At 48.3% G+C, this 24,918-nt stretch overlaps 3 protein-coding genes across 3 annotated transcripts; 1 reads left to right on the top strand and 2 right to left on the bottom strand.

Annotated features, from left to right (window-relative positions):
• Window positions 1-4,491: 4,491 nt before the first annotated feature.
• Window positions 4,492-5,463, bottom strand: LOC149914540 (olfactory receptor 14J1-like). The gene has a single exon (XM_090126413.1). It carries the CDS (start codon window positions 5,461-5,463, stop codon window positions 4,492-4,494), a length of 972 nt encoding a protein of 323 aa, XP_089982539.1.
• A 6,931-nt stretch (window positions 5,464-12,394) lies between these two features.
• Window positions 12,395-13,354, top strand: LOC149914539 (olfactory receptor 14C36-like). The gene has a single exon (XM_090126634.1). It carries the CDS (start codon window positions 12,395-12,397, stop codon window positions 13,352-13,354), a length of 960 nt encoding a protein of 319 aa, XP_089982760.1.
• A 5,812-nt stretch (window positions 13,355-19,166) lies between these two features.
• On the bottom strand, window positions 19,167-20,099 carry LOC149914538 (olfactory receptor 14J1-like). The gene has a single exon (XM_090126651.1). It carries the CDS (start codon window positions 20,097-20,099, stop codon window positions 19,167-19,169), a length of 933 nt encoding a protein of 310 aa, XP_089982777.1.
• Window positions 20,100-24,918: the final 4,819 nt, after the last annotated feature.

The raw sequence follows: 24,918 nt of genomic DNA, 5'->3' as shown, positions 1-24,918 counted from the left end.
TCAATGGCTACATATCAATGCAGGGTTTTTTGTTGTAGTTGTTTGTTTGTTTGTTTCTGCACACTTGGGATCAGCTATTGAATTCTGTGTCCCTTTCACGTTAATATATTATTTGAAACTGCACCTAACCCACAACACATTTCACTGATATTCTATATAATATAAATTATTTCCAACACATACATCTGCTCACTGTTAGTTAGGATTTCACATCCTCTTCTTCCTTACCTATTTACTCTAATCCAAGTGATATGCCATGTTTCTATTTAATCTTGATTGTCTCATGTCCTGACTTTTTTCCCCTAATATTTAATAATAACTTCCCAAATTACCCCTGTGTACAAGTTGTTATTTCTGTTCTTGTTGTCAGACCCAGTCTGTTGTGTCACTGCAGCTCTGGTAATGATTCCTTTGCTGAACTCCAGACCATTCCAATAACAGCTCTCTGGGTACTGAAGGGAAGGTTGCTAAGTTACAGAAACACACTTATCTACCAGGTGCCACTTGTAAGCAAAGAATCAATCTAATAAACAATTTCTTCGTGTGTGCTGTAAAAAGATGTGTGTTTACTATAACACAGCCTTAGTCCTAGGATCTACAATGCTTTCTTTAGCTCAATATTACAAGGATCTAAAAGAGAAATCAGTATTTTCCCCACAGTTCAATACATGTCCTGGTTCTTTATGGTCAGAATGATAATGTGGATGCTTTGTCAGTACATCAGTTACACAGGGTGGTACAGAAATCTCCCTGGACTTTTGGAAGTCCTTTGGCATGGTCCCACATCACTTCCTTATCTCTGTGGAGAGATGTGTGAGATGGATTTGAAGGGCAGAGTGTTCATTGGATAAGAAATTGGTTGGAAGGTCGCAGCCAAAGGACTGTGGTAAATGGCTCTCTGGGAAATCGGCTCCACCAGGTGGAGGCTGATCACAAGTTATGTCCACAGGGGTCAGCCTTGGGACCAGAGCTGTTCAACGTCTATCAGAGGCATGGATGATGAGACAGAGAGCACCCTCAGCAAGTGTGCTGATGTCACCAAGCTGTGTGGTGCAGTTGGCATGACAGAATGAAGGGGTGCCATCCAGAGGGACCTGGCCAGGCTTGAAAAGTGGGCCCAAAGAAACAGCATGAGGTTCAACAAGATCAAATGCCAGTTTTTGCACTTGTGTCGGGACAATCCCAGGCATGAGGGTTGAATTCCTAGAGAGCAGCCCTGAGGGGAAGGACTTCAAGATGGTAGATGAAAACCTGAACAGGAGCCAGCAGTGTGTGCTTGCAGCCTGAGAGGCCAACTGCACCCTGGGCTGCATCAACAGAGAGGTGGTCATCAGAGCAAGGGAGGGCACTGTCCTTCTCTACTCAGCCCTCAGAAGGCCCCATCTGGAGCATGATGTAAAGCTTTTAGAGAAGGTCCAGAGGAAAGCCACGAGGGTGATCAGAGGGCTGGAGGACCTCTCCTGGAAAGACAGGCTGAGGGAGATGGGAGAAGAAACAGCCTGGAGGAGAACACATTGCAGCCTTCCAGTACTCACCGAGAGCTCAGAAACAAGATGGAAATCAACTTTTAACATGGGCAGATATCACAAGGTACAAATGTTTTAAATTACAAGAGTTGAGATTTAGATTAGAGACTGGGAGGATCTTTTCAGAGAGAGGGTGGTGAGGTCTTGGCTGTTGTGGTGTTGTGATTTTTTTTAATGTCAGTATTCCACACCAAAACATCACGTGAAGCAGTGGGAGTTAAAGAGTTAGCGTTCTGGTTCCACTTGCTGCCTTTTATGGGCATTTTGAGCATTCTGATGGGAGGGGAGGGGCAGAATTCCCTGGAGCACATGGTGTGAAGAAGAAGATAGGTGGAGATCCGGACTGCACCACAGTGGCTCTCCCTCAGGCCCCACTCAGTTTGCAGCAGAGAAGGGCATGTGCTTCCCTTGTACTATCGTGGGGACTCACACTTTGGGCACACTTTGGTTCAGTAGGATTTAGTAAATTACCATTCCTCCTCAGATCGTTGCTGTTGTGATCCATTTGTTAAACCCATCTACTAGCTCTCGGCCCTTCCACCTCTCCCAGAGTGCGTGGCCTCCCTGGGGCCTCCCTGCACCACCAGCATCACCAGAAAAGTCCCAGGTCTGGTTCGCTCCTCTGATTACTACCCATTCTTGATAGTTCAGGTAAGCAGTGATGAAATTGTTCAGGGAAGCCTGCGACCTATGCAAAAGGATTTCAGGGGTTAGGGCGAATGGCTGAGAGAGTGGCTTCACAAGTGGTATTTTTCTCTCTCCTTCTTCTGGGGTGGTGAGGGATGCAGAGCAGTCTAGGAAATGGCAGGCTTTGAATAAGTGGCAGAAAGGTTGGTGCCACCACAGAACTATGGGTTCTTTGCCCATAGGGAGGACGGAAGAGAAAACTGGATGTGAATTGAGAGCAAATCTAAAGAAATGTGTGTGTAAAAACCAGAGTGAAGTATGGGTAAAGCACGTAGAGAAGTGTGAATAAAGCTGGACTAAAGTGTGAATAAACTTGAAGTGTGAGAAAGACCAGGAGCAAAGTGTGGGTAGACCAGGAGTAGAGCGTGAGTACACCCGGAGCAGGGTGTCAGTAAAAATCGGAGAAAAGTTTGAGTAAACCCAGAGTGAAGTGTGAGTAAACTTGAAGAAATGTTTCAGTAAACGCTGAGGAAAGTGTGAGTAAAACACACACACACAAAATGTGAATAAACCCAGAGTAATGTGTGAGAGAACTTGGAGTAAAGAGTGAGGTGGGCATTTCAAGGATCCCTGCATTACATTTGTGATACTGTTGTGTGGGGAGGTGCAGCAGAAGTCACGTTCACAAAAGGAGAGCAAATAATCCAAATTCTTCTGCAAGCTGGTTTTGCTATTAAGCGAGGCAAAGTGAATGGACCTGCCCAGGAGATTCAGTTCCTAGGTATAAAGTGGCAAGATGGGCGTCATCACATTCCAGCAGATGTGACCAACAACATCACTGCTATGTCTCCACCCAGTAGCAAGAGAGAGACACAGTCTTTTCTGGGTGTAGTGGGCTTTTGGAGACTGCATGTTCCAAACTATAGCCTTATTGTGCACTTCCTTCATCAGGTGACGCGGATGAAAAATGACGTGTATAAAGAGGGTCCAAAGAGTGCTACACTGCAACTGAGAAGGAGATCTTAGCTGCATATGAGGGGATTCGGGCTGCTTCTGAAGTGGTCGGTACTGAACCACAGCTCCTCTGGCACCTCGACTGCCAGTGCTGAACTGCATGTTTAAACGAAAGGTTCCCTCCACCCATCATGCAACTGATGCCACTTGGAGTAAGTGGGTTGCACTGATTACACAACGAGCGCGGATGGGGAACCTCAGCTGATTTGCAACCCCTGGTTGGATAACAGTGAAACTGACACTCAGTGTCCAGACACAGGCATCAGTTTAATGCGAATCTGTGCACTACAGTTATCGGTAAGGTACTGGCACTTCTACAGTTATTTCCATGTGCAGCTACACCTTGTGATGTTATAAGAAATCAAAGTAAGCCTTGTGTTACTTAACAATTCTATGAGAGGAAGAGAAAGAAAAGAGAGAGACAGAGTAGGGGCGTAGGGAGGAAAGAGGGACAGAGAAAGACATCACAGGTCTGGGTTCCAGCTTTGATCCAGCAGAGAGAAGTGGGGGGTCCTTGACTTGTAAGCGTGCTTGTCTCATAGTTTTGAAGCGTGAAAGACTCCAAACAGGACCTCAAGGATCTCTCTGGCGTCCTTCAGTGGCTCCTAGGTTTACAGGTTTGCCATCCAAGGCTGTGAGTGACCTGGCAATAAACAAGCCCATCAAAAACAAGTTTGCAGTCACAACTTCATACAGCACAATGGGAACATTTTGGACAGAGCAAGGCTGTCTCATTTTTCATAGGATTCCCTCCTCCCCAACTCTCCTGCCTTCAGTCTGTTAACCTGGCCGTGTTCTTCCAAGCCTTTGAGACAACTCCAGGCACGCAGCAGGCAAAGTGTTTTTTGTTGGTCTGCTACGTAATGCAGGACCTGAGGGCTGACACAAGTGCAAGGAGAAAGGAGAACAGCGTGCAAAGGTGGTGCAAAGAGAGCAGCACTGAAAAGAGCACGTCCTGCTGCGGCCCATGGCCGTGGCTCCAGGGAAGCAGCAGCACAACTCCAAGGCAGCAGAGAGTCCCCACCAGGCAGTGGCAGGTGTAACTCAGGGACACTGCTGCTCTGTGTGCATTTGTTGATTAGATCCTGAGCCTCTTCTGATGATCCAGACTGGATGGAAGGCAAAGCAAATGATCTTGTGCTGATTTCTTTATCTACTCAAAGAGCCCGGTTCCTTCAGTGCAATATGTTAATCACATAGAAATAAAAAGTAAAAGATCAAGACTGATAATGGACACTATTTAATTGGAATTAAAATTAACATAGGTATGACAAACAAACATGAAGAAAAAGTGGAAACATCAATTAAGTCAATCTGGCTTCTCCTAAGTTCTTGTAGTCTTGAGAGAGTGATGAAAATAGTTTTGATGGAGAAACAAAGTATATTGGAGTATTTTCCTGAGGGCATCCTTGAGCTCCAGGTTCCTCAAGCTGTAAATGAGGGGGTTCACTGCTGGAGGCAACACCGAGTATAGAAATGACAGCACCAGGTCCAGGGATGGAGATGAGATGGAGGGGGACTTCAGGTAGGCAACGATGCTAGTGCTGAGAAACAGGGAGACCACGACCAGGTGAGGGAGGCACGTGGAGAAGGCTTTGTGCTGTCCCTGCTCAGAATGCATCCTCAGCACAGCCCGGAAGATCTGCGTATAGGAGAAAAGAATTGAAGCAAAGCACCCAGATGCTAACGCGGCACTGACCACAAGAAGCCAAATCTCTTTGAGATAGGACTGTGAGCAGGAGAGCTTGAGAATCTGGGGGATTTCACAGAAGAACTGATTGATGGCGTTGCCTTGGCAGAGAGGCAGGGAAAACGTATTAGCAGTGTGCAGCAGAGCATTGAGAACCCCAGTGCCCCAGGCAGCTGCTGCCATGGTGGCACAAGCTCTGCTGTCCATCAAGGTCCCGTAGTGCAGGGGCTTGCAGATGGCAACGTAGCGGTCATAGGACATGATGGTGAGAATGAAATACTCTGCAGAAAACAAAAACAACAAAAAAAAGACCTGTGCAGCACATCCTGAGTAGGAGATGATCCTGGTGTCCCAGAGGGCATTGGCCATGGCTTTGGGGAGAGTGGTGGAGATGCAGCCCAGGTCGAGGAGGGCGAGGTTGAGGAGGAAGAAGTACATGGGGGTGTGCAGGCGGTGGTGGCAGGCTACGGCTGTGCTGATGAGGCCGTTGCCCAGGAGGGCAGCCAGGTAGATGCCCAGCAAGAGCCAGAAGTGCAGGAGCTGCAGCTGCCGCGTGTCTGCCAACGCCAGCAGGAGGAACTCGCTGATGGAGCTGCTGTTGGGCATCTGCAGTTCCCGGGCATGGAGTCCTGTGCAGAGTGCAGAAAATAATGACAGAAGTCAAGATAACTTGCAGACACTCTCCTCCTGCTATACTATAGAAATGTTTCTTTCTCTTTGAAAAATGTTCATTTAACTCCATAACTTCAATTTACTTGCATGAGCTTTAGTGTACCTTAAGAAGTAGAAGCTGAAAGAGCTCTTACTTTCCTCTCATTTCCTAATCATATCTCAGCTTCCTAGATAATTTCCTCTTACAATCAATTTCCATCCCTCATATCTTTATGCTGTCTGCACTCACAGTGCCCATCCCTACCTCTTTTCTGCACTTAAATTTCTGTTAGAGAAAGCTGTCTGTTTTCAGGATAAGAGCATTATTCATGTCAGCAGAAAACGATAGCAATTTCAGCTGAAAGCACTTTAGGAGAATGTTCATATAAGGGCAAATTGTGAATGGTACAATTCAGGATTCTCAGAGATGTGTTCATATTTCACATCTCCTTTCAGAATTCTGCCTCCAACTCATTCTCCTTCCCTAAGAACACGTGTTGGAAAATCCCTGCCTTGTCTCTCCTCCTGCAAAGCACCCTTGGAAAAAAAAACACCCAGTGGTGAGTGTAGCTGTTATCCCCCTGCCCCAGGCAGCAGCTGTAGCAGCAGCAGACCTCTGCCCTGCCCTGCCGTGGGACTCCTTCCCCCCACACATCTCCCCGCAGCGCCCTGGGCAGCTCCCCGGGCAGGCTGAGTGCTGAGTTCTGAGTGCTGAGTGCTGAGTGCTGAGTGCTGAGTGCTGAGTGCTGAGTGCTGAGCCTGGCAGGCGGCAGAGTCAAAGCCTGCAGTGAGACTTACCTTGTCAAAGGCTGTGAGCAGTGCTCCTGCAGTGAACTCAACACCTGCTCAAACCATACACATCCTATAAGCTCTCTGCCCTTTCTCTCCTCTCCTCCTGTCACCTGCAGGCTGTGCTGTGCAGAAGAGCTGCTCCTGGGCACAGCTGTCTCTCTGCAGCGCTGCCCACTTGTAGGAGCTACCTGAGTCCCAGGAGCCCAACCCAGCCCAGCCCAGCAGAGGATGTCATTTTCTCTTCCTCACTGCTCTCCCTGGAGATGACTTGGGGGCTGCAGGGCTGGCAGCTCCCGATAGACAACAGGGTCATCTCTGCAAAACGTACTTTGAAGTCAGATGAATTAATCACCAGTAGCCAAGCTGATTTCGGAAGCATTGTTTGTCCTAACAGATTGTGTGTGCCGAGCAAAGCTGCCAATGCCCCATCTGGTGTCATGGTTTTATGATTCTTGTTATCAGTATTCCACATCATAACATCATGTAAAGCACCGGGAATGAAAGAGTTAATACTCCAGTTCTGTGGACGGACAACTTTCTGGATACCTGGTTCTCAGAAGGGAAGAAGAACCGCATATCCCAGGGGACTCTGAGTTCAGAGGGGAAGATAAGCCGTGGGAGGAAGACCTGGGATCTCTCACTTGCTCGCTGCCTGGCAGTGTGTGGCTGCGCGCCCCAGCCGTGCGCCTTCAGTTCAAAGTAAGGCTTTTGGTTTCAGACACTTGCTCTCTTTATATTTGAGTTATTACCCTGAATTCCAATTTTATTTTATAACATTGTGTTATCTTACATTCCAGTATCATGTTTAGTAAAAATAAGTTTCCTTCTTCAATCATTGATGCTGTTTTTTATTATTTTTATTATTATTTGATTTCTTTATTTATTATTATATATTTATTTTATTTTATTTTATTTTATTTTATTTTATTTTATTTATTTTATTTTATTTTATTTCATTTTATTTTTTTTTATTTATTTTATTTTATTTTTTGGCCAGTGGGACTGCCAAGCCTTCAGCCCTCTGTCACGGACACACATTGATCCAGATAACTCCGTAACAAGACAACACACTCAGTCATATGCTCTGCTTTTAGGACGGGTGTGTGGAGCCAAACGTTGGACCTGATGATCACTATGGGTCCTTCCCATTGTGGGTTGTGCTAGGATTCCATGACAAGCTGGATACAAGCACGGTGGGTTGGAATGACTGTGGTGTCACTGTGGGTAGGAGTTCAGTAACACAGTCACGATGTTCTCTCAAAAGTGTGGAGAGCAGTGATGTCAGAATTACTGAGTTATGGCAGTGATCATTATTACAGTGATGTCAGAGTCACTGTGCTGGAAAGGGGAGACAAGCTCAGTGATTTCAGCTCCACTGTGTCGTCACAGCTGATATGAGCACAGTGGTGTTGCAGTCAGACAGGAGCTCTGCATGTGGGTGAGCATCAAACACGGCATCCCCAGAACCAAATGCTACCAGTGAGGAAATGGTGCCTCCACCTTGGGCCTGGGAGTTCAAAGTTCTGTTGGGATTGACTGCTTGTTCAGACTGAGCCCCTCTCACATCCCACATCCTGGCATGAGACACACTGCCAACATGGGACTTGGGCCTCACGGCATCCTTGCACCCCATGCAGAGTCTGGCAGCTGCTGTGCCCTGGTCTTTCATTTGACATCAGACAAACCTCCATCCCACTGCCCCAGGAAGGGCCCTGAGCCAGCAGGAGGGAGGGACAAGATCTCCCTGCCAAGGCTCTGGGGATCAGGCCTTGGCCTTTCTGCTTCAGAAGACAAAGGAGGCTTTGCTCAGCATCACAGCCACCATCCCAGTGCCTTGGTCTGCCTGCAATCATGGCTTCCAATTATCTGCTCTAACAAGTCCCTGGGGAAGCTGGCTTGTCCATGACCCTCAGTGGGGCCCATTAATACTCCAAGAAACTTCACTGTTCCTTCTGACTTTGTCTTCTTGAGCACTTCGTGCAATCTACTCTCAGCACTGGAGGTGATGGACTCAGCAGCAAATGCCCCCTGGGGCCCATTACAACCTGAAGAGCCCTCCTGTGCCTTGTGCCTTCCTGTCATCTTCTTCAGGTGTTCAGAACTTGTGCAGCAAACTGGAGAGGTATCTGGAGACATCTAAAAGAGGAAGAGAACGACAGGCATTAATGAATTCTATTTATTTAGTTAGTTATTGTTCAGTTTAAACAAGAATTTAAAGCAACACTTTGCAACTGATATTGACCCAGGATGTCCCCTAATGAGCTCTGCTCTGTCACTGTGTGGACAGATCCCCATCAGGCTTCCGTTTTCCTTGCTGGACAAGCCCAGCTCCATCAGTCTCTCCTCACATGTGAAGTGCTCCATCTCCAGTCACCTTGAGTGAACCTTCCCAAACTCACTTTGTCTTGCTCTCATCAGCCTTGTGTTGGGGATCTGAACTGTAGAGGCAATGCTCTGGAGAATGCCTTCCCTCCATCTTCCACCCATTATCTTCTTCATATTAAAAAACTGGAAACTTGATTTCTTACCAGATTTCCAAATTCTGAAACAAGGAAGAATAGTTATTAATTACAGGAGATACTAACATTAAACATTTGGAAGGAATTCTTAACATTTCTAAGATCATGATTGTGAGGCATGGAACAGCTGTAGAACAGGTAGCCCAGAGAAGTGGTGGATGCCCCATCCCTGGCAAAGTTCAAGATGTCAAGGGCCCCAAGCATCCTCATGTACTGGATGACAGCGCTGCCCACAGCAAGGGAGGTGAAACTGGATGGTCTTTTAGGTCCTTCCGATCCAAGCCATTCAAGGATTCTGTGGTTCCTGTCAGTCTCGTCCAACTCAGAATCCTGTTTGCTTAGGTATTCCCTGATCACCTCTTTTTTCACCAAGGACACATCTGCCATGCACCAACAATTCCCACCTGTCTCTGCCTCCTAGGATTCCAAGAAGACCAGACAAACTAATAAACCGTGAGGTCAGGAAGGAAATGAGTATCAGAGACTTTTCCATGTCCTGTCTCACCATGTTCCCTACACCATTCTACTGTGGGCCCACATTCTCGCTAGCCTTTCTTTTGTAGACTACATATTTCTACAAGCCCTTCTTGTCTGTGATATGCCTGGGCACATTCAATTGCAGTTGAGCTCTGACTTTCCTAGACTCATCTCAGGAACACTGGACAAAGTCTCTGCATTGCTGCCAGGTGCTCACTTCTTGTTTCCATTTCCTGTACGCTTCCTTTCTGTGTTTGGGTTAGAGCAACACAATCAATTCACAATAATGCAGGATTTCTGACATCTTAACTTGCCTTCCTCTTCCTCGGAATGGAAATATTCTGCTTGGAAGCCAAGTTGCTTAGATAGTTGCCACATTTTTTGACCCTATTCCCTCAGTGCCTTTCCCTGCTGTTCTGTACACCACAGACACTTGAAGAAGCCAAGGTGTGCTCTCCTGAAGCCCAAAGGTGTGAGCTCTCCCTTCAGATTCCTCAGCTCCACCATCCCATGGCCACTGCAGACCAGCTTCTCTTTCACATTCACATTCCCCATCAACCCTTCCTTGGCAGTATGAGATGCAGCAGAGCACCTCTGCTCTTTGGTTCCTCTATGGCTTGGTCAAGAAGCTGCCAGCTGTGCTCTCCAGGGTTCTTCTGGATGGTGCATGCCCTGCTCTGCTGTCCCTGCAGCAGATACTGCAGTGGAAAATGCCCCCAAATGGGACAAGGGCCTGACAACACGAGGCTCCCATCTGCATGTAAAGGGCACCTTCCACTTGCTCTTCCTGATCAGGAAGCCAGGAACAGACGCCGTTGGTCTCCTCTGTTTGCCATTGCCATTGCCATTCACTCTGACCTGGCTGCTCTGCCTCCCCCAAGATGAGCTCAGTGCACTCTCTGAAAGGGCAGTTGCCCTTCCTTGTCTCTTTTGGAAGCCATTTAACCACATCCCTGAGATCCAAACAAGACCTCAGGTCTGCAACTCTTCAAAGCTTTCTAGCCCAGCATGTGCTGGTGTTCTCAATAGTGAAAAAGCACAGAAGAAAACAACCTATTCAGGATGGGTCATTGGATTCAGTGCATCCATGGTATTTATGAAGATGGCACAAAGGCATTGGATCCACTGTGGGGCGTCAAGTTGACTAAGCAGCACAGACACTCCTGGATCTGTCTTTCCTGAAGGCCCTGTGCTGCATTTGCAGCTGCATGTGAGTGTGCTGGACAGCCTGGAGAACTGGCATGACATGACATGACGTGGCTGCTTCTGACACCGTTTGCTTGAGAGCCCATAGAAAACTGAAGTGTTTTCTGTTAAACAATACAGATGTGTTAGCTCTGTCGTGCCTTGAGCTCCAGAATATTCAGCAGATGTAGAACAGAGAAAGATCTGCCTCTTCTTTTGAGAGCTCATCCATTTAGTCAGCTGCATACCTCTGCATGCTCCATGGAGAAAAGTGAAAAAGACATACTCCAGTGCCCTAAACGTAGTGGTCTGTTGTCATTTAGGATGGCCAAGAATAACTCTAACCCCTCTATTGCCTTCAGCTGATGCTCAGGAAGGAGGTGTCTGTCTCAGGGATTTCCCACGCACTTCCCAAGCACTAGCACACATCCAGGAGCACCCCAGGCACCTTGGTCATCACCCAGGGCCTGTGTGTGGGCAACTGACTCCCCGCTGAAGGACCAAGGACTCGGAGCAGGAGCTCACATGCAGGCAACTCCTTGTGCACATCTGAACTGAACCAGAGGAATCCCTGAAACTCCTGTTGGTCCATGGGGAGCAGAATCTGATTTCAGCCCCAGAGTTTCCAACTAGCGATGAAATGCCTGCACTACCTCAGCTGGATCAGTGCCCTGCCCAGGGGAAGTCCACCCTTCCTGACCTTCTCAGTGTGTCCTTTTTGTTTCAGCAAACACTCTCTAATCATATGTCTGGAATTAGTCACTGTCCACTGGACGTTTGGTGGTTAACTAAGCAGATTTCAAAGTAAAGTCATGACACGGTTGTTTTTCAGGAGCTGTTGGCCATGGAGATGCAGGGACATCTCAAGGGAGATTACCTGGGGAAAAAAAAATCACATCCTCTGTTGCTGAGTTGGGCCAGGCTCCTGGGACACAGGAAGCTCCTACAAGGGGGCAGTGCTGCAGAGAGACAGCTGTGCCCAGGAGCAGCTCTTCTGCACAGCACAGCAGGGCTGGGGGCATGATCCGCAGGTGACATGAGGATAGAAGAGAGAGGAAGGAGAGTTACAGTCTATGTGGAGTGTGAGCAGGCTGTGAGCTCACTGAAGGAACACTGCTCACAGCCATAGACACGGTAAGTCTCTGGCTGCAGGCAGTGCTGCTGCTTTTACTGGAGGGATCACTAAATCAGGGACTTCCCATTGCAGATCAGGATGCAGAGAGTCTGTGTTTCTTTATTATGAAAATGACTTGTTCCATATGAGGGCTTCCCCCCTCAGGGCAGGGGCCTTCAGCTGCCACAGCTTCTGCCTGGGGCGGGGGACTCACAGATTCACTGCATGCCAGAATGTTTCTAAGGACACTGTGCAAGAGGAGAGACAAGGCAGGGGAAGGGAGAGGACTGGAGGCAGAAATCTAGATGGGGCTGTTCACTTAGAACACATCTCTGAGACTCCTGATTCACACTATTCTCACTCATTCTGTGAACAGTCACACAATGTGCATTCAGCCTCTCCTCTCTTGAAGGATAGAACAAAATTACAATACTGTCGTATTCTCCAGACATGAATAATGAAATTAACCTGCAGTCGGGCAGCTTTCTCTAACAGAAATGTAATGGCACATAGGATGGGACTGGGTGCTTTAAAAGCAGTTGGGTTAAAGACAGGGAAAGAGATGAAAATATCCAGGGAGATGGGATAAGATTAAAAAATGAGAAAAATATATAAGCTGCATACTCGTCTTCTGCTTATGGAATGCTAAACTTCATGAAATTAAATAGAAGTTATGGAGCTAAATGAACATTGTGCAGCGAGAAAGAAAAAAAAAATTATAGCAGAAGGAGTGCCTCTGAGAATGATCTTGACATTATCTTCTGCACTCTGCACAGGACTCCATGCCCAGGAACTGCAGATGCCCAACAGCAGCTCCATCAGCGAGTTCCTCCTGCTGGCGTTGGCAGACACGCGGCAGCTGCAGCTCCTGCACTTCTGGCTCTTGCTGGGCATCTACCTGGCTGCCCTCCTGGGCAACGGCCTCATCAGCACAGCCGTAGCCTGCCACCACCGCCTGCACACCCCCATGTACTTCTTCCTCCTCAACCTCGCCCTCCTCGACCTGGGCTGCATCTCCACCACTCTCCCCAAAGCCATGGCCAATGCCCTCTGGGACACCAGGCACATCTCCTACTCAGGATGTGTTGCCCAGACCTTCCTGTTTGTCTTTCTGATATCGGCAGAGTATTGCATTCTCACCATCATGTCCTATGACCGCTACGTTGCCATCTGCAAGCCCCTGCACTACGGGACCTTGATGGACAGCAGAGCTTGTGCCACCATGGCAGCAGCTGCCTGGGGCACTGGGGTTCTCAATGCTTTGCTGCACACTGCCAATACATTTTCACTGCCTCTCTGCCAAGGCAATGCAGTGGACCAGTTCTTCTGTGAAATCCCCTACATCCTCAAGCTCTCCTGCTCACACTCCTACCTCAAAGAGATTTGGCTTCTTCTGATCAGTGCCTCTTTAGCATCTGGGTGTTTTGTTTTCATTCTTTTCTCCTATGTGCAGATCTTCAGGGCCGTGCTGAGGATGCCCTCTGAGCAGGGACGGCACAAAGCCTTCTCCACGTGCCTCCCTCACCTGGCCGTGGTCTCCCTGTTTCTCAGCACTGGCCTGGCTGCCTACCTGAAGCCCCCCTCCATCTCATCTCGATCCCTGGAACTGGTGGTGTCATTTCTGTACTCAGTGGTGCCTCCAGCAGTGAACCCCCTCATTTACAGCATGAGGAACCAGGAGCTCAAGAACACGGTGAGGAAAATGATGCCCTGGTCACATTTCAGCAGGGATAAACTTCACATCTGTCTCAATAAGTGACTCAGTCTGTGCAATAACAAACTTATGTTCCTTACTGATTATAATATTTATTTATGTTTATCACTTCATTTTTCTTTGCTGTTCATATTTATATGTGTGTGTGTGTAATTATCATTAGTGGTTATCATGGTCCTACACATATGTTTGGCTTCCTTCTACTTGTACTGAGGCATCACCGTGCTCTCATTCTCCTGGAGCCCATAGGAACTCTGGCTCAGTGCTGACTTTCTCACAGCCTCCATGTTCCACCTCTGTGTCTGCAGGCAAATTAGATGCCAGCGGGCAACGTGGAGCTGATATAGGCTTGATTAGCAAATGGGATCAATGTATTAGCCGGTTGAACAATATATTACTTTAGCAGAAGGAATCAGTGTGTGCTTGTCGTAAAACTTCTGTGTTTAGCTTTGACTGGTGTGTGAACAGCCCTGTTTTTATCAATGATCCTGTTTCACCGAAGCTCTGAAATCACTTTTTTGCCTCCACCAGGTGCAAGGACTTGTTCTTGGGTTTGACATAACTGTTTGCACTTACACCAGACCAAGATAGAAAGTTGTTGATTGTGGCAAAACAAGCAATGGAAGTTTGCCAAACTGGGGGGAAAGAGCTAAAAGGTGAGCCAGGGTGCACCGTGATGAAGAGGAAGATGAACTAAAGGGGAGGAAGTAGGTGCTGTGACAAGGAGGACATGTGGTGTCAGGGGCTGTGCTGGGGGCCCATCTCTGTACCACTGCACGCATGCTGCCCCACACAGTGCCTGCACTGAGCTGCCAGGGGCTGCCTGTGGGGCGGTGGGGCCGGGCTGTCCTGCAGAGGGGAAGGCACACGGAGCCTCATGCTGCGGGGCTGGGACCCCAAAATCAGCCTGGAACTCAGCGCCCAGCTGCGCTGTGCTCACCTTGCCTGGTTCCCAGGTGCCCCCTGTGCTGCTCTGTCACTGCCCCTCTACAGGACAGGGGAGAGAACACATCTCAGCAATTCCTGGGTTGAGGCACAAAGCGTTTTATTCTTTCTTTGCTTAAAACCCAAAGACAACAAACTGTGTGTGTCAATGGCTACATATCAATGCAGGGTTTTTTGTTGTTGTTGTTTGTTTGTTTCTTTCTGCACACTTGGGATCAGCTATTGAATTCTGCGTCCCTTTCACGTTAATATATTATTTGAAACTGCACCTAACCCACAACACATTTTACTGTTATTCTATATAATATAAATTATTTCCAGCACATACATCTGCTCACTGTTAGTTAGGATTTCACATCCTCTTCTTCCTTACCTATTTACTCTAATCCAAGTGATATGCCATGTTTCTATTTAATCTTTATTGTCTCATGTCCTGACTTTTTTTCCCTGATATTTAATAATAACTTCCCAAATTACCCCTGTGTACAAGTTGTTATTTCTGTTCTTGTTGTCAGACCCAGTCTGTTGTGTCACTGCAGCTCTGGTAATGATTCCTTTGCTGAACTCCAGACCATTCCAATAACAGCTCTCTGGGTACTGAAGGGAAGGTTGCTAAGTTACAGAAACACACTTATCTACCAGGTGCCACTTGTAAGCAAAGAATCAATCTAATAAACAATTTCTTCGTGTGTGCTGTAAAAAGATGTGTTTTACTATAACACAGCCTTAGTCCTAGGATCTACAATGCTTTCTTTAGCTCAATATTACAAGGATCTAAATGAGAAATCAGTATTTTCCCCACAGTTCAATACATGTCCTGGTTCTTTATGGTCAGAATGATAATGTGGATGCTTTGACAGTACATCAGTTACACAGGGTGGTACAGAAATCTCCCTGCACTTTTGGAAGTCCTTTGGCATGGTCCCACATCACTTCCTTATCTCTGTGGAGAGATGTCTGAGATGGATTTGAAGGGCAGAGTGTTCATTGGATAAGAAATTGGTTGGAAGGTGGCAGCCAAAGGACTGTGGTAAATGGCTCTCTGGGAAATCGGCTCCACCAGGTGGAGGCTGATCACAAGTTATGTCCACAGGGGTCAGCCTTGGGACCAGAGCTGTTCAACGTCTATCATAGGCATGGAGGATGAGACAGAGAGCACCCTCAGCAAGTGTGCTGATGTCACCAAGCTGTGTGGTGCAGTTGGCATGACAGAATGAAGGGGTGCCATCCAGAGGGACCTGGCCAGGCTTGAAAAGTGGGCCCAAAGAAACAGCATGAGGTTCAACAAGATCAAATGCCAGTTTTTGCACTTGTGTCGGGACAATCGCAGGCATGAGGGTTGAATTCCTAGAGAGCAGCCCTGAGGGGAAGGACTTCGAGATGGTAGATGAAAACCTTAACAGGAGCCAGCAGTGTGTGCTTGCAGCCTGAGAGGCCAACTGCACCCTGGGCTGCATCAACAGAGAGGTGGTCATCAGAGCAAGGGAGGGCACTGTCCTTCTCTACTCAGCCCTCAGAAGGCCCCATCTGGAGCATGATGTAAAGCTTTTAGAGAAGGTCCAGAGGAAAGCCACGAGGGTGATCAGAGGGCTGGAGGACCTCTCCTGGAAAGACAGGCTGAGGGAGATGGGAGAAGAAACAGCCTGGAGGAGAACACATTGCAGCCTTCCAGTACTCACCGAGAGCTCAGAAACAAGATGGAAATCAACTTTTAACATGGGCAGATATCACAAGGTACAAATGTTTTAAATTACAAGAGTTGAGATTTAGATTAGAGACTGGGAGGATCTTTTCAGAGAGAGGGTGGTGAGGTCCTGGCTGTTGTGGTGTTGTGATTTTTTTTTATGTCAGTATTCCACACCAAAACATCATGTGAAGCAGTGGGAGTTAAAGAGTTAGCGTTCTGGTTCCACTTGCTGCCTTTTATGGGCATTTTGAGCATTCTGATGGGAGGGGAGGGGCAGAATTCCCTGGAGCACATGGTGTGAAGAGGAAGATAGGTGGAGATCCAGACTGAACCACAGTGGCTCTCCCTCAGGCCCCACTCAGTTTGCAGCAGAGAAGGGCATGTGCTTCCCTTGTACTATCGTGGGGACTCACACTTTGGGCACACTTTGGTTCAGTAGGATTTAGTAAATTACCATTCCTCCTCAGATCGTTGCTGTTGTGATCCATTTGTTAAACCCATCTACTAGCTCTCGGCCCTTCCACCTCTCCCAGAGTGCGTGGCCTCCCTGGGGCCTCCCTGCACCACCAGCATCACCAGAAAAGTCCCAGGTCTGGTTCGCTCCTCTGATTACTACCCATTCTTGATAGTTCAGGTAAGCAGTGATGAAATTGTTCAGGGAAGCCTGCGACCTATGCAAAAGGATTTCAGGGGTTAGGGCGAATGGCTGAGAGAGTGGCTTCACAAGTGGTATTTTTCTCTCTCCTTCTTCTGGGGTGGTGAGGGATGCAGAGCAGTCTAGGAAATGGCAGGCTTTGAATAAGTGGCAGAAAGGTTGGTGCCACCACAGAACTATGGGTTCTTTGCCCATGGGGAGGATGGAAGAGAAAACTGGATGTGAATTGAGAGCAAATCTAAAGAAATGTGTGTGTAAAAACCAGAGTGAAGTATGGGTAAAGCACGTAGAGAAGTGTGAATAAAGCTGGACTAAAGTGTGAATAAACTTGAAGTGTGAGAAAGACCAGGAGCAAAGTGTGGGTAGACCAGGAGTAGAGCGTGAGTACACCCGGAGCAGGGTGTCAGTAAAAATCGGAGAAAAGTTTGAGTAAACCCAGAGTGAAGTGTGAGTAAACTTGAAGAAATGTTTCAGTAAACGCTGAGGAAAGTGTGAGTAAAACACACACACACACAAAATGTGAATAAACCCAGAGTAATGTGTGAGAGAACTTGGAGTAAAGAGTGAGGTGGGCATTTCAAGGATCCCTGCATTACATTTGTGATACTGTTGTGTGGGGAGGTGCAGCAGAAGTCATCTTCACAAAAGGAGAGCGAATAATCCAAATTATTCTGCAAGCTGGTTTTGCTATTAAGCGAGGCAAAGTGAATGGACCTGCCCAGGAGATTCAGTTCCTAGGTATAAAGTGGCAAGATGGGCGTCATCACATTCCAGCAGATGTGACCAACAACATCACTGCTATGTCTCCACCCACTAGCAAGAGAGAGACACAGTCTTTTCTGGGTGTAGTGGGCTTTTGGAGACTGCATGTTCCAAACTATAGCCTTATTGTGCACTTCCTTCATCAGGTGTCGTGGATGAAAAATGACTTTACATTTCAAAAGCAGCAGGCTTTTGAACAGATTAAAGAGGACATAGCCCGTGCCATGGCCCTAGGGCCAGTATGGCTGGGACAGGATGTAAAGAACATCCTGTACACTGCTGCTGGAGAGAAAGGTCCCACTTGGAGTTTGTGGTAAAGATCCTCAGGAGAGACCCGAGGATGATGCCTGGGATTTTGGAGGCGAGTATAAAGAGGGTCCAAAGAGTGCTACACTGCAACTGAGAAGGAGATCTTAGCTGCATATGAGGGGATTCGGGCTGCTTCTGAAGTGGTCGGTACTGAAACACAGCTCCTCTGGCACCTCGACTGCCAGTGCTGAACTGGATGTTTAAACGAAAGGTTCCCTCCACCCATCATGCAACTGATGCCACTTGGAGTAAGTGGGTTGCACTGATTACACAACGAGCGCGGATGGGGAACCTCAGCTGATTTGCAACCCCTGGTTGGATAACAGTGAAACTGACACTCAGTGTCCAGACACAGTCATCAGTTTAATGTGAATCTGTGCGCTACAGTTATCTGTAAGGTACTGGCACTTCTACACTTATTTCCATGTGCAGCTACACTTTGTGATGTTATAAGAAATCAAAGTAAGCCTTGTGTTACTTAACAATTCTATGAGAGGAAGAGAAAGAAAAGAGAGAGACAGAGTAGGGGGGTGGGGAGGAAAGAGGGACAGAGAAAGACATCACAGGTCTGGGTTCCAGCTTTGATCCAGCAGAGAGAAGTGGGGGGTCCTTGACTTGTAAGCGTGCTTTCTCATAGTTTTGAAGCATGAAAGTCTCCAAACAGGACCTCAAGGATCTCTCTGGCATCCTTCTGTGGCTCCTAGGTTTACAGGTGTGCCATCCAGGGTTGTGAGTGAGGTGGCAATAAACAAGTCCATCAAAAACAAGTTTGAAGTCAGAACATCCTACAGCATGATGGGAACGTTTTGGGCAGAGCAAGGCTGTCTCATTTTTCACAGGATTCCCTCCTCCCCAAGTGTCCAGCCTTCAGTCTGTTGACATATCAATGTACTTCCAAGCCTTTGAGACAACTCCAGGCACACAGCAGGCAAAGTGTTCTTTGTTGGTCTGCTACGTAATGCAGGACCTGAGGGCTGACACAAGTGCAAGGAGAAAGGAGAACAGCGTGCAAAGGTGGTGCAAAGAGAGCAGCACTGAAAAGAGCACGTCCTGCTGCTGCCCATGGCCGTGGCTCCAGGGAAGCAGCAGCACAACTCCAAGGCAGCAGAGAGGGAGCGCCCAGCGGGCGGTGAGGGGCAGCCCCACAGACACCAGGGCTGCTGCAACGTGTGGCATTGGGCTCTTGGTTCCTGCAGCCCTCCTGTGTGCAGGGCTGCTCTCTGAGATACAGATGATAGTCTAAATTTTATTTCTATTATTATTATTTTTAATCTACTCAAACAGCCATGTGCTTGAAGAATATTAAAGATTTCAGGAGTAAGAAAAAAAAACAAATGTACATGGGAAATATCAATTAATAATATTATTTAAGTGGAGTAAAAACTATTGCAAGAATTAAAAAAATTAAAACCAAAAAAAAAAAAAAAGAAATATTACATGATGCCATTCCCAGCTTTTCTTGAGTTTGTGGTAATCATGTGAAGATGATGAAGATATAATTAATGCTGAAAAAACATACATAGAAATAGTTTCTTGAGGACAACCTTGAGCTCCCGGTTCCTCATGCTGTAGATGAGGGGGTTCACTACAGGAGGTACCACTGTGTATAACAGTGCCAGCACCAGGTCCAGAAATGGGGAAGAAAGTGATGGGGGTTTCAGGTAGGCGAATGTGGCAGTGCTGACAAACAGGGAGACCACAGCCAGGTGAGGGAGGCACGTGGAGAAGGCTTTGTGCCGTCCCTGCTCAGAGGGCATCCTCAGCACGGCCCTGAAGATCTGCACATAGGACAGCACAACGAAAACAAAACAAGCAAGAAAGATTAAGGCACTAAATATGATAAGCCCAACTTCTCTGAGGTAAGAACCAGGGCAGGAGAGCTTGAGGATCTGGGCAATTTCACAGAAGAACTGATTGATGGCATTGCCTTGGCAGAGAGGCAGGGAAAATGTATTGGCAGTGTGCAGCAGGGAATAGAGAACCCCAGTGCCCCAGGCCGCTGCTGCCATGGTGGCACAAGCTCTGCTGTCCATCAAGGTCCCGTAGTGCAGGGGCTTGCAGATGGCAACGTAGCGGTCATAGGACATGATGGTGAGGACAGAATATTCAGCTGACATGAGAAAGACAAACAGGAAGGTCTGGGCAACACATCCAGCATAGGAGATGTGCCTGGTGTCCCAGAGGGCATTGGCCATGGCTTTGGGGAGAGTGGTGGAGATGCAGCCCAGGTCGAGGAGGGCGAGGTTGAGGAGGAAGAAGTACATGGGGGTGTGCAGGCGGTGGTGGCAGGCTACGGCTGTGCTGATGAGGCCGTTGCCCAGGAGGGCAGCCAGGTAGATGCCCAGCAAGAGCCAGAAGTGCAGGAGCTGCAGCTGCCGCGTGTCTGCCAACGCCAGCAGGAGGAACTCGCTGATGGAGCTGCTGTTGGGCATCTGCTGCTTCAAGGCATAGTCACCTGTTTGAGGAGGGAAAAAAGGGAAAATGTTACTCCAGATTTCTCCAAGCAAACCGTACTCAGTGACTTCTGAAACCTCCTACACTGCCTCCGTCTTTTCGGCAAGACCTCTCAACTCTGGCTGCTGCTGGCTGACGGTGCCACAGAGTACAAGGAATTCTGCTGCAGGCTGTGGATGAGTCAGCTCTGTTCTACAGCAAGAAAACAATTGAAAAATAGAGTAATCTCAGATTAAAAACCTGAGGTATCAAGGAGCTTTCCACAAATTTCTCAAAACTGGACAGCAGAGCTCTGTCAATATATTTTCTTCAGTTGCCCCAGCATTCATGAAAAGTGTTTTTAAGGTAGAAATCCTTGATCACTGTGAGACACTTCAGGTGTCAGTGTCACTTTTGATGTCAGAGAGGCAAAGAGCATACCCTGCACTTCCAAATTTTTGGTCCACCTGATCTGCTCTGTGTTTGCACCATGGAGGATGGTCACACTCTAGGAGTTAACCTGACAAGACTCTGGTTGCCAGTAAGAGCAAAGGTTAGTTGTGCAGAACTCCAAGTCTCTCGTCTTCCTTACTGTACCAGAGGAAGATCTCAGCTCTCCCTTTCTCTCCTGGGACACTGCCGTCCAGCAGCATTTCCATGGCCTTAGCACTGAGGCATCTTCTCCATGGTGCTGCTGGAGAACACAGAGCTGCCGTGGCAGGCAGAGCTGCAATATTTTGCAGGGCTGACTTCAGCCCAGGAGGAACCACAGGAGCAGAGTCAAAAGCCCAGAACGTGGGGTGTCCTAGAAAGAGAGTCAGCTCATTCCTCGCCCTAAAGTCAGCATTTATCAGAGAGTTGAGCCCTTAATGCAACTCTTAATCAAGTTCTCATGCACTAGGAATGGATGCACAGCCTGACTGTGAAAACAGGCCAGGGGGTTGCTGTAGGGAAGCTATGTGCACTGCAGGGATGGCAGTGAGGTGCCCATTTTCCTCTCCCAGCCCTTGCAGTCAGCACTCTTCTCTCCCTCCCTGTCCATGTCTCTGCTGCCTGCAGCTGTCCCTGCCTGCAGCTGCTTCTCTGTCCCCACGTACCCTACCTGGGGCTCACAGGTACATTACAGATGCTGTGTGCACAGCTCTGCCCTGCCAACCCCTCTTGGCCCACGGGAATCTCAGTGTTTGCAGGTGCCAAGGGTCAGGTCACACACATCCTGGTGACACTGGACACAGGGCAATGGTGATTTGTATGGATGCAGGGGCAATAAAGAAATTTGCTGCGAGGCCTGGTAACTCTCAGTGTGATAGTATTGGAGTCTCAGTCTCTTCTCTGAAATCACAAACTCCATTCCCACAAAGCCAAGTGAAGAGAAAACAGAAAGCACAGGCTCAGGAAAGCCCACCCTGAAGCATAACAACTGCCTTATTCTCCCTCTTGCAAAGTGCCCTCAGAAGTGCCCTGGAGTTCTAAGCCCCTGCAACAGGGAGCAGCTGTGGCAGCAGAAGGCCCCTGCCCTGCCCTGCCCTGCTTCCCCCCACACGTCTCCCTGCAGCGTCCTGGGCAGCTCCCAGGGCAGGCTGAGTGCTGAGTGCTGAGTGCTGAGTGCTGAGTGCTGAGTGCTGAGTGCTGAGCCTGGCAGGCGGCAGAGTCCCTGCCCCGGCACACAGCCCCTGGGGCACAGCAGGGACCTGCTCTGCAGGACAGCCCTGGGCACCCGGCTGCAGCCCCGGCTGCACAGCCTGCAGCCGTCCTGGGACACGCAGCCCTCAGGGCTGTGCTCTGATGCTGCAGCACGGAAGCCCTCAACTAGAGTGGGTCTTTTTCACTGATAAAGAAACAGTGTCAGCTGCCTCATCTGTAATGGAATGTCCCAAATGTAGTGATCCTTGCAATAAAAGCCACGGCACTGCCTGTAATGAGAGACTTACCTTGTCAAGGGCTGTGAGAAATGCTCCTCCAGTGGACTCTCAGCCTGTTCAGATGCCATGCAGGCTGCAAGCTCTCCTGCTCCTTCTCTCTGTCACCTGCAGATCATGCTCCCAGTCCTGCTGTGTGCTGCACAGGAGCTGCTCCTGGGCACAGCTGTTTCACTGCAGCACTGATGACTTGTAGGAGCTCCCTCTGTCCCAGGAGCCCAGCACAGCTCAGCAGCAGATGATGCCATTTCTATCCAACCCACTGATCTCCCCTGAGATGTCTCTGGGTCTCCATGGCCAACAGCTCCTGAAAGACAACAGCACCATGACTGTACTTTGAAATCTTTGTACTGTACTTTAAATTAACCACCAAACGTCCAGTGGACAGTGACTAACTCCAGACATACTTAGTCCTACCAGAGTGTGATTGCTAAAACAAAAAGGGCACACAGAGCAGGACAGGGAGGGGTGGACTAACCCTGGGCAGGGCACTGATACAGCTGAGGCAGTGCAAGCACCTCATCCCTACATGGAAACCCAGCAATGGAAATGGGATTCTGCTCCCCACGGACCAACAGGAGCTGGGATTCCTCTGGTTGAGTTCAGGCATGCACAAGGAGTTGCCTGCATGTGAGCTCCTGCTCTGAGTCCTTGGTCCTTCAGCAGGGAATCAGTTGCTCACACACAGACCCTGGGTGATGACCAAGGTGCCTGGGGTGCTCTTGGATGTGTGCTAGTGCTTGGGAAGTGTGTGGGAAATCCCTGAGACAGACACCTCCTTCCTGAGCATCAGCTGAGAGCCAGAGAGGGGATGGAGATATACTTGGCCATCTTGTACGACAACAGACCCCTTTGTTTAGGGCACCTCAGTGTGCCTTTTTTATTTGTCTCCAAACCACATGGAGCATGCAGTTATGCAGCTGGCGAAAGGGATGAGCTCTCAAAAGAAGAGGCAGATCTTCCTCTGTTCTCCATCTGCTGCCTGTTCTGGAGCTCAAGGCACTACAGAGCTGACACACATCTTTGTTCTTCATCTGATGAAACCTCAGTTTTCTATGGGCTCTCATGTGACTGGCCTTAGAAGTCATGGCAGTGTCCTGGGCTGTCCTGCACACTCACATGCAGCTGCAAATGCAGCACAGAGCCTTTAGGAAAGCCATGCCCTCAGAGTGTCTGTGCTGCTTGGACAACTCCAAGCCTCACAATGGGTCCGATGCCTGTGTGCCACCTTCTGAACACAAATACCATAGATGCGCTCCTCAGCCATGCTAAACCTAATGATGTTTCCCAATTGGCATGTGTTTTGCACTGTTGAAAACACCCAAATATGATGAGGCGGAAATTTTTGTGCAGTTTCAGGCTTGAGCTCTTGTTTGGACCACAGAGCCATATAATTATATGGCTTCCACAACTGGACTGCAGCACAAGGGGGATACAGAGTCTTTACAGTGGATGGGTGAGGAGACAAGGAAGGACGACTGCCCTCTGTGAGAGTGCACTGAGCTCTTCCTGGGGATGGCAGAGCAGGTCAGAGCGAATGGAAATGGCAAAGAGAGGAACCACAGAATCACAGAATTACCAAGGTTGGATAAGACCTTCTAGATCATCCAGTCCAACCATCATCTATCACCAACAGTTCTCACTGAACCGTGTCTCTCAACACAACATCCAAACGTTCCTTGAACACCTCCAGGGTTGGTGACTCCACCACCTCCCTGGCAGCCCATTCCAGTGCCTGACCACTATTTCAGAATAGTACTATTTCCTAACGTCAGGCCTAAATCTCCCCTGGCACTGCTTGAAGCCATTCCCTCTAGTCCTATCACCAGTTACACGAGAGAAGAGGCCTTAGCCCAGCTCACTACAACTTCCCTTCAGGTAGTTATAGAGAGCAATAATGTCTCCCCTGATCCTCCTCTTCTCCAGACTGAACAATCCCAGCTCCTTCAGTCTCTCCTCATCAGGCCTGTGCTCCAGACCCCTCACCAGCTTTGTCGCCCTTCTTTGAACCTGCTCCAGAGCCTCAATGTCTTTCTTGCAGCGAGGGGCCCAAAACTGGACCCAGTACTCAAGGTGCAGCCTCACCAGAGCCCTCCATGAACCCATGCTGACTAACTATGGTTATCTATGGAGACTCGATCTTGCTGTGGTGAGCCTTAAACAATGGGTAAAATTAGATTAGAGCTTATTTTTCCTGTTGTGGTTTCCAAAAGGCTTTAGTGAGCCTTAGGCAGTGGGTAAAATTTAACCCCCTTCCATCAGTGTGTCGTCGTGAGAGCCCATCCTGCAACCCTAGAAAACCAGAATCCTGGAATACTAGAGAAACCTTAGAAAATTACAGTTCTAGAGACCTAAAAGCCTTGAACCTAGAATCCTGTAATCCTATAAATCCTAGAAACCTAGAATTCTATAAACTGAAGAAATCTAGAATCCTCACATCATGGAATCTTAGAAACCTACCTAGCATTCAAAAAACCTAAATCCTGGAAACATAGAACCCTATAATTCTTTAATCCTGGAATCCTGGAATCCTACTTCATAGCAATCTAGAAATCTAAGAAAGCTATAATCCTACCATCCTGCAAACCTAAGAAAAGTAGAAATTTAGAATCCTACAGACAAGAATCCTACGTGCTTAAATTCCTACACTCCTACAACTCTAGAATTCCAGAAGCGTCAAATCCTAGAAACACAGAATCCTATAAATGTAGAAACCTAGAATCCTAGCATGCTAGAATGTGAATGTCCTAGACTCTCAGAATCATCGAGGTTGGAGAAGATGAGGTCATTGAGCCCAACCCAGGACGTGCCATGCCATGGAAGTCCCTCACCTGCTCCCCAGCAGCACAGGCTCAGGGCCCAGCAGGGTGACACAGCACAGATCTGGTGACAGGTCACA

This window comes from Phasianus colchicus, chromosome 29 (assembly GCF_987193195.1).
Source record: "Phasianus colchicus chromosome 29, bPhaCol1.hap1.1, whole genome shotgun sequence".
Taxonomy (NCBI): Eukaryota; Metazoa; Chordata; class Aves; order Galliformes; family Phasianidae; genus Phasianus; species Phasianus colchicus.
The sequence above is the reverse complement of the archived record's forward strand: the minus strand, read 5'-3'. Positions and strand labels throughout refer to the sequence as shown.

Bases quoted from the DNA above. Each gene is read 5' to 3' on its own strand.
- LOC149914539 (XM_090126634.1), top strand. From the start codon at position 12,395: ATGCCCAACAGCAGCTCCATCAGCGAGTTCCTCCTGCTGGCGTTGGCA.
- LOC149914538 (XM_090126651.1), bottom strand. From the start codon at position 20,099: ATGCCCAACAGCAGCTCCATCAGCGAGTTCCTCCTGCTGGCGTTGGCA.
- LOC149914540 (XM_090126413.1), bottom strand. From the start codon at position 5,463: ATGCCCAACAGCAGCTCCATCAGCGAGTTCCTCCTGCTGGCGTTGGCA.